General features: G+C 48.5%; 1 protein-coding gene across 1 annotated transcript; it reads left to right on the top strand.

The window, feature by feature from the left end:
- Positions 1–412: 412 nt before the first annotated feature.
- Positions 413–8,541, top strand: LOC125541404 (serine/threonine-protein kinase RIO1-like). Its single transcript, XM_048704827.1, has 12 exons — positions 413–785; positions 922–1,050; positions 1,537–1,629; positions 2,206–2,285; positions 2,440–2,553; positions 6,170–6,243; positions 6,381–6,457; positions 7,175–7,258; positions 7,345–7,437; positions 7,527–7,634; positions 7,726–7,809; positions 8,069–8,541. The coding sequence occupies exons 1-12, from the start codon at positions 510–512 to the stop codon at positions 8,438–8,440; spliced, it is 1,584 nt and encodes a 527-aa protein (XP_048560784.1). The 5' UTR covers positions 413–509; the 3' UTR covers positions 8,441–8,541.
- Positions 8,542–8,906: the final 365 nt, after the last annotated feature.

Genomic DNA, 8,906 nt, shown 5'->3' with positions numbered 1-8,906 from the left:
GGAGGAGATTTATCCCAAGATTTGAGAGTGAAAATTATACCAAATTCGAGTTCAGGAAGGTATCTGTCCCTGGGACGCATTTGGGGGTGAAAAATGGACTTCTTTCTAACCGAAGGACCGAAGAAACTGAACCGAAGTAGTTGGCCCACGGCCCATATTAACAGAGAAGCCCACCAGACACCGGCCACCAGCCATCAATCGGGCGAGCAGCGGCAAGGAGGCGGCGGCGGCGGCGGGCGAGCAGTGGCGTAGCTAGGGGATGGCCAGGGTGGTCCATGGACCACCCTGGAAATCCCCCATAGCTTTTGTGTATAGTGTAGTAAAAAAATTCTTTTAAAATAAATATAATTTGTGTATATATTTTTATTACCGAACCACCCTGGCAAATTGGGCTGGCTACGCCACTGCGGGCGAGCAGCGGCAAGGCGGCGACTCTGCGCGTGGGCGGTGGCTCGCGAATAGCAGCAAGGCACAGACTTCGGTGAAGGTCGAGCATTCTGTCGTCGAAGATGGTGCACGTCGAGCTCGACCCTGCGGACGAGTGGTCCGAGTCCGACGTCTCGGAAGATGTCTCCGACTCCGAAGTTGGCGATGGCCTGGACTGGCTCGACGCCGTTGAGGGCCCTGATGGCTCAGCCCGGCCATCCGCCGCCTTCTCGACCGTCGGAGGCGTGGCCGTGGCGCGGAGGCCGAACGCCCACGGTGGCGTGCTCTCCCGCCCTTTTCAGCCGCTCTCCAACCGCACACAGAGGCTCGCCTCCCACATGCGGGCCACGCCCTTGGAGGTATGCAGCTTCAACTCTTCGCCTTATATAGAGCCTAACGTGGTGAATTATTTGCTTGTATATGATGTCTACAGTCTCGTGTTATGGTACGTTGTGTTCAATATCTTATGTGATGGATTTTGTACGTATTATTTAGGAGTGGGAAGGTAGAATGAACGTGGGGATGTCAAATTCGGTAACGACTGCAATCAGGGACAGCATAAGGGACACAGCAATTGGCAAAACAAGGAACCATGAGAAGGCCGATCGTGCTACGGTGGAACATGTCTTTAAATGCTCTCTGCTAAGTGATATTTATTCTGTCCTATGCCTTTTGGAGCTGAGCATGTCTGCATGCACTTGCAATCCTGCATAATCCTGATGTACCGTTCCATTCCCTTCCAATCGAGCTGGCATTCGTTTCAAGAGTCTGCTTGCATTGGTCAGAAAGTATCTTCTTATTTCACGTTTTTAGAACTCGTTTAATTCCCAGCTATATGTATGATCTAAATGGCACCATGAGTCACCAACTCTTTTTGTTAGAGTAATGTTGGCTACTTAAGTGAAATTTCCTGAATTATTTTGCTGATTGCAGTTTTTCATTAGGCCTGACTACCACGTTAATTATCTTTTTTTTGTACATACGGCTGAGGGGTAGAAGTTTCTTCTCTTATACAAGCATTAACCATGCTCTTCCTGATGCTTAGTGAAGTATCAGTTACTTTACATTTATCTAATATCTTTATCAATGAAGTAATTCGTTTATATGCAGGCCATTGACCCAAGAACACGCATGGTTCTGTTCAAGATGTTGAATGGTGGTGCTTTCAATAATATAAATGGCTGCATTTCTACAGGAAAGGAGGTAAACACTAACATGCAGTGCATGTGCTACTGAACTATTTCCTTCGATCTATGTATTTCTCTTTGCTGCAGACTTAAAAGCGTTAGAACATTATTAATAGAGAAAAGTATACTTTTCATCCCTCAACTTTCGACGGAGTCTAAATTTGGTCCCTCAACTTCAAAACCGGACAACTTGCGCGGATTTAATAAAAGCACGTGAACTTGAAAATGGTATGTGGACCTGAAAAAATAAATGGATTCGAAGAAAGTACACGAATTTGAGTCAAAACACGGTCAAAACCGGGGAAGTCAACACCAAAACCGGTCAAAACCGTGTCCAGGGACGAACCTTGTCCGGTTTTAGTAGTTGAAGGTGCAAGTTGTCCGGTTTCGGAGTTGAGGGACCAAATCTAGACTCTGCCAAGAGTTGAGGGACGAAAAATATACTTTTCTCTTATTAATAAATGAAATACCAGCTCCTTGTTTGGTAAATAGAATAAAGAGAATGCTGCTCTATCTGCTGGTTTCAGTTATCTGTTTTCCTGATTGGGCATTATCTACTTCCATATTCAACATTAATCCTCTTTCTGTGCAGGCAAATGTCTATCATGCAACAAAGATAGATGGCCAGGAGCTAGCAATCAAAGTCTATAAAACCTCTGTCCTTGTATTTAAGTAAGATTTGATTCTTTACACTTGTTTGTTGCTCCCCTATAGATTCTTGTTGAAACATATTGCAGTAGTGTGTCATTTGATATGCTCTTTATCCTTTCCGTACTTGTTAAAAAAATTGATCTGAAAATGCGTGAATGACATTTGTTTATTGCAGGGATAGAGACAGATATATTCAAGGAGATTATCGTTTTAGATATGGTTACTGCAAGCATAATCCCCGGAAAATGGTTAAGACCTGGGCTGAAAAGGAAATGAGAAATCTTAAACGGTGGGATATATTTTTCATGCCTTATTCATAATTTCGTATTGTTTATACTCTAGAAGTTAGGAAGCTATTATTGTTGTGTTTAATTTTAGTTAGTTAGGGGAGCCCTGGCGACTGGTGAAGTTGTTGCCTTGTGACCACGAGGTCACGGGTTTGAGTCATGAAAACAGCCTCTTGCAGAAATGCATGAAAAGGCTGCGTACAAAAGACTCAAAGTGGTCAGACCCTCCCCGGACCCCGCGCAAGCGGGAGCTACGTGCACCGGGCTGTCTTTTTTTTGGTAAAAAATAGTCTATCACTTCTTAATCTCTTTTTTTCCGAGAAAATGCAAAAAGACTTTTGCGTTTCATTGTATTGAAAAGAAGGGGTTTGGTACAATCCTCCTAGGAGGCAGATTTACAAGGTGAGTACAGGCACACTAGTGAACATCCCATGTCTGTGGCAAGATAGCCCGGAGCCTGAAGGCTCCAGCTCTGGGCCGTAGTGCGGCCTCATCCTTAATCCTAGCAGTTAGGGAGGTAACCGACGGTGGTGTGCCTTCAAACACGCATCCATTGCGATGCTTCCAGATCATCCAAGGGACGAGCAAGGCAGCGGAGGCCAATCCCTTGTGCATAGGTTTAGGGGTGTCATGTTTTGCAGAGCGCCACCAGTCGTGGAGAGTGGCATCATCAGTGGGCAGCTGGCAGGAGAGGCGTAGCCATGAGAAGATCTCGTGCCACACTACGCGGCTGAAAGGGCACTCCAGGAGTAGATGGTGAATCATCTCCGGGGCCTGATCGCAAAGTGGGCAGCGCTGTGGGTGCGGCAGGTTGCGTCGCGCTAGGCGGTCGGCCGTCCAGCACCGGTCGAGGTTGGCAAGCCAGTGGAAGAAGCGTACCCTAGGCTGTGCCCAGCACTTCCATGTAAGCTTCCAAGCCTGGCATCTGGTGGAGCCGTGAAAAGTGGAGAGGTATGCAGACTTGGCGGAATACTCGCCGTTCGCGGTCCACTTCCAGCGAATGCGGTCTGGTGCGTCACTGAGGGCAGTTTCGGCGAGCATGTGCCAAAGGCGTAGGTATTCTCCAATCTCCGGGATGCCAATCATGCCATGGATGTCCGTGGCCCATTGGTTCGCATGAAGGCCGTCCGCAACAGTTCTGGACTTGCGACGTCGTTTGGGGATGAGAGCATAAAGGAGGGGCGTGATCTCGCGGACCGCACGCCCGTTGATCCATCTGTCCTCCCAAAACAGGGCGTATTGGCCATCGCCAATAGTCATGGTAGTGGAGGCGAAGAAGAGCGCGCGCTCCTCGGGCGCGAATTGCAAGTCAAGGCCGCTCCAGGCCCTGCTATTGTCAACTCGGCTGAGCCATTGCCACCGCATGCGAAGGGCGAGGCCGGTGCGCTTGAGGTCGTGAACGCCGAGGCCGCCGAACTGGATAGGCCGGCAGACGCGCCGCCAGTTGATGTGGCAATTGCCACCATTGGCCTCGGCGCGGCCAGCCCAGAGGAATCCTCTTTCAATCTTCTCCAAGAGTTTGATGGTCTTCTTTGGCGGCGCAAGCACAAGTAGCTGATGTATGGGGATCGCGCTCAAGACCGCCTTGACGAAGGCAAGGCGGCCGGCTTTGTTCATGAGCCAAGCTTTCCAGAAGGGTAACTTCCCAGCGACTTTGTCGACGACGGGTTGGAGCTGGGCAGCAGTGGGGCGACGCAGCGTGAGCGGGATGCCCAAGTAAGTGAGCGGTAATTCGACGATGGGGCATCCCAGGTGCGCGACAACATGAGCAGCGTCCATGGTGTCGCAGCGGATGAGGGCCGCAGCGCTCTTCTGGAAGTTCACGTGCAGGCCAGAGGCGCGCCCAAAGAGCTGCAAGATCTCCTTCACTGCCGCAATATCATCCGGCGAGGGGTGGCATAGGAGAATTACGTCGTCGGCGTAAAGGGATATGGTAGGAATGGCGCGGGGCGGGTGGAGCTGCTGCATGACCCGGAGCTCGATCGCGCGATGGAAGAGCCTGCCCAACATATTGACAGCCAGGACGAAGAGCTGCGGGGAAACTGGATCACCTTGGCGCAGTCCACAGCGGTGCCAAATCGCTGGTCCGGGGTTGCCGTTGAGGAGAACCTTGGTGCTGGCCGACGATAGGAGAAGGGCGATCCAATCAAGGAAGCGGTTGCCGAAGCCATGGCATCGCAGCACCTCAAACAGGAAAGGCCACGAGACGGAGTCGAAAGCCCGCGCCAAGTCAAGCTTCAGAAGCACGCGAGGGGCACCAAGTTGATGCAAAAGCCGCGCGGATTGACGCACAAGGATGAAGTTGTCGTGAAGACTTCGGCCGGGGATGAACGCGTTCTGGACATTGCTGACAAGATTGTTGAGCTTGGGGGCTAGGCGGAGCGAAAGCAGCTTGGCCAGGACCTTGGCAACAATGTGAATTAGGCTTATGGGCCTATAATCCCCCAGGCCATTGGCATCGGCGCGCTTGGGGAGGAGCGTAATTAGCGCCTGGTTAAGGCAGCTAAACCCGCGGCCACGCAGCGCGTGAACCTGGTCAAAGACACATCGGAGGTCGTGCTTGATGACCGGCCAGCAGGAGCGGAGGAACTCCGCGGTGAAGCCGTCCGGGCCGGGCGCCTTGCGAGACGGCAAGCTTTTGATGGCTTGCCAAATCTCATCTTCACTGAATGGCGCATCGAGGTCCTTCAGGTTTGAGGGCTCAATGAACTGCGACAGGTCAATGGTGCAGTCACGTGGCACGTCCGTCCCAATCCGGCTGTCGAAGTGCTCGAATGAGGCCGCGGCCATGTCGCTGGGATCAGTGAGCACGGTGCCATCGACAGAGATGCCATGGATCCAGTTCTTCTGCTTGCGGTACGTGCACTGGCGATGGTACAACGTAGTGTTCGCGTCGCCGTCTTTGAGAGATGCAATGCGTGCGCGCTGCCAGGCGATCGTCCGCTCAAGGGAAGCAAGGCCAAGGTAGGAGAGCTTGATCTGACGACGCAGCCAGACTTCATGCGGTGATAGGGCACGCTGTTCTTGTGCGGCGTCGAAGCGGAGCAGCAGCTCGCGAGAGATCGCAAGCTGGTCTCGCACGTTACCAACGGAACGCGCGTTCCAGCTGGTGAGTTTACGCGCTGTGGCCTGCATGCGCCGTTTGAAACGCCGGAACGGATCGGCGTCATCCACCGAATGCCACGAGGTCACCATGATCTCCGGGAAACCGGCGTGGCAAAACGCCCTGCGCTGCGCATCTGAGGCGCATGGGACACAGGGATGGATTGTAGCGTTGACGGGCTTGGGGGAGCGGGCCTGCTGGCATGAGCATCAGGAGGCGTGGGCCTTTGCAATATGCATCTGGGTTCCTGGGCCGCCGGGGAGGGGCAGCCCAAGTCAGCGTCCCCGATGGCGGCGGCAGGATGGGGCGAAGGCGCAATGAGTGGGACCATATGATCCGCGTCCCGCGTAGTCGAGGAGGGGCTGGCATGCAGCTCAGATAGGGCCACGGGGTGGACGAGGGCGCAGCATCACGCGTCGCAGTGGCGGGGCCGGCCTGCAAAGTGGCGGGGCTCTTGTTCTCCTATAATTTTCTAGTATTTGAATCCATCTATTTCTCTGTAACCCTCGTTACAGAGTGAGAGCAGCTAAAATTCGATGCCCAGAACCATTGCTCCAGAAGCTTCATGTATTGGTGATGAAATTCATAGGTAATTCCACAACTTTCTTGTGTAACAATGGTATATTTGTAGTTATTTATTTTTAGTTGGAAACATGCTTATCATGCTTGCAGGATAAAAGTATAGTTGATATATGTTCTGATACAAATTCTTTGGTTATCTTTCAGGGAAAGGAGGTTGGGCGGCTCCTCGTCTTAAGGATGCTGCTTTGTCGGATGACAAGCTGCGTGAAGCTTACTTTGAGGTACATCCGTACATGACAAGTCAAAACAGTGTTCCGAACCATTACCTGTTGTATTGATAGTCCAACTGGATGGTTCAAAGTTGGAACTTAATATCCGTTTTATACAACTTAGCATATATATCATAATTCACATTTGGAGTATGGTTTGTTGCAAGGGATGGTGATGCCGTGATGATACAAGAACCTTTTTAGCTATAACAAACTTCTTAATGTTATTTTCGTTGCACTTATCTTCCCCACTCCTCAATTGTCGGGTCATGTTTTAGTCAACAACAACAAAACCTTTTGGGGTCGTATTTTTGTCTGCACTTTAAAAATTTAGTGAAGTCCTACAATGCAAATACGTGACAGCAGTCTAGTTTTCCTGGACTGAAGAATGGTCAATATTTTCTAAATATAACTTTTTTTAGGAGGCTTTGTACTTCCACCTGTTATAGTGGTCATTTACATTTCCACAAGTCCTCGTGTAAAATATATGTTATGATATTTTATTCACATTGTAGTCCCAGGCTCTAGCTTTCATTTATTCTGTTGCTGATGTGTATTATATTAATGTTATCATTATGGATTTTTTTTTGAGAATGTTATCATTATGGATTTTTTCATACACTAGATTTGGGTTAAGAGAATCAAGACATATGATATCTCTCATTCTTGATTGCAGTATTTGTATATCATTTTGAGTTTTCTCACGTACTTACTGCACCATGTTTTCAGATTGTTACGATAATGAGGACACTTTACCAAAAGTGCAAGCTGGTCCATGGCGATTTGAGTGAATATAACATTCTTTATTTTGAGGTACTTGAAACCTGTTTTGAGCTTTTTCCAGTAATCTTACCATTGTTCCAGAAAACCGGTTCTTATATCCCTCTTCTGTTGTGCAGGGCCACTTACATATCATTGATGTTTCGCAATCAGTTGACCTCGATCACCCTTTGGCGTTGGACTTCTTAAAGGAAGATTGTTTGCATGTTTCTGTAAGTGAAAAGCTGGATAGAGCACCACACATGTGTATATTAATAAATTAATAAATTGATACGTCTGATATATGCAACATTTTGTGCAGGACTTCTTTAAGAAACGAGGTGTTGGTGTCATGACAGTAACAGATCTAATTAATTTTGTGATTGATCGAAACATTGTGGATGACGATGTGGACGATTACCTAGAACAGGTATGTTGAATGAAGATAAATTGGTGATGGTGCATGCTGCATCATCGATAAAGAAGAATCTGATGGGTTAGCTGTATTGTATTAATCACAGGTTCAGCAAAAGATGTTGGAGAATGGAGATATACTCGCAAATGATGATGAAATATCTCCAACAGTCATGGTGCAGGTAAGATTAGTTGAACCGTCATCTGCTCATATTTGCCATAAATGATTAGCCTCCTAGTTAGGAGATGTTGCTGGCAGGCAAACTTGCACTTACTATGTTGTGGTACTCATGAATCAAAGTCTTAGATGGATGATGTTCCTCTTGTTGGGTTTAATCAGTGGGTTTAATGCATAGGATTCAGGAAGTCTGTGTTTAATTTCATTTTTCCTATACATGTTTGGACTAGCCGGATGGGTTTAACAATAATTCACTTGATTTCCTTGTGTAGACGTTGGATTATATGAAGCAGTGTGAGGCTGATGTAGCCAACATGTCAATGTTGCAAGGCCCATCCTTCTTGGGTTATGAGCCACCAGCGGATAAGCTTTATAACCAGCCATTGCTAGGATTTGTGCGGGCTGAAAGAAACACGCGTAGTGATGAAAAGCAGCAAGAAGAGTTGCCACATAACGCAGTGAATGTGCAAAATAAGTGGTCGTTGCAAAGTACTCCCAAGATGGGACCTGAGGAGAGGAAGGCTGCTCGGAAGGAGATGAAGAAGAAAGTGAAAGAAGAGAAGAGAGAAAAACGGCAGACAAAGAGGCCCAAGGCCGTGAAGAAGAAGAAGAAGAAAATGGCAAAAGCAAAGTGCACGCGGTAGCAATCTCTGCGGGCAACATTCCGCCAATTTATTCTGAATGAATTCCGTGAGATAGTGTTTATAACGAGAAAGGATGATGCTTGTCCAGTGATGACGCAATCCAATGTCACTGGATTCGCAGTCGTGTTTTTCTTGTTCTTTTTGCTTTTTAAATTGCACAGCCCTGAAGCGTAGCAGGTGTTCCAGCAACCTTGCAAATGGTGCCTTGCTAATGTAGTTTTGTTTTGCGACTTTCCAGCTAAGAAATGTTTCTCTTCTTGCTTGTTTGATTGCAAAGTGTCACCAACGTAAACCCGGGCATGGCAGCCCAGCCCGACCACCCGGCCCGAGCTCGGACCAAAATTCCTGGACCGGGCTGGGCTTGGATTTTAATAAAATTGACAGGTGGGTCCCACCTACAATAATGGCAAATGTAATGGTCAAAATAAACAGAGTTGACTTTCCTGTCACATCAGCCATGGGAGGT

Source organism: Triticum urartu, chromosome 2, assembly GCF_003073215.2.
Source record: "Triticum urartu cultivar G1812 chromosome 2, Tu2.1, whole genome shotgun sequence".
Lineage (NCBI taxonomy): Eukaryota > Viridiplantae > Streptophyta > Magnoliopsida > Poales > Poaceae > Triticum > Triticum urartu.
Note: the sequence above shows the minus strand (reverse complement) of the source record. Positions and strands in the feature narration are given on the sequence as shown.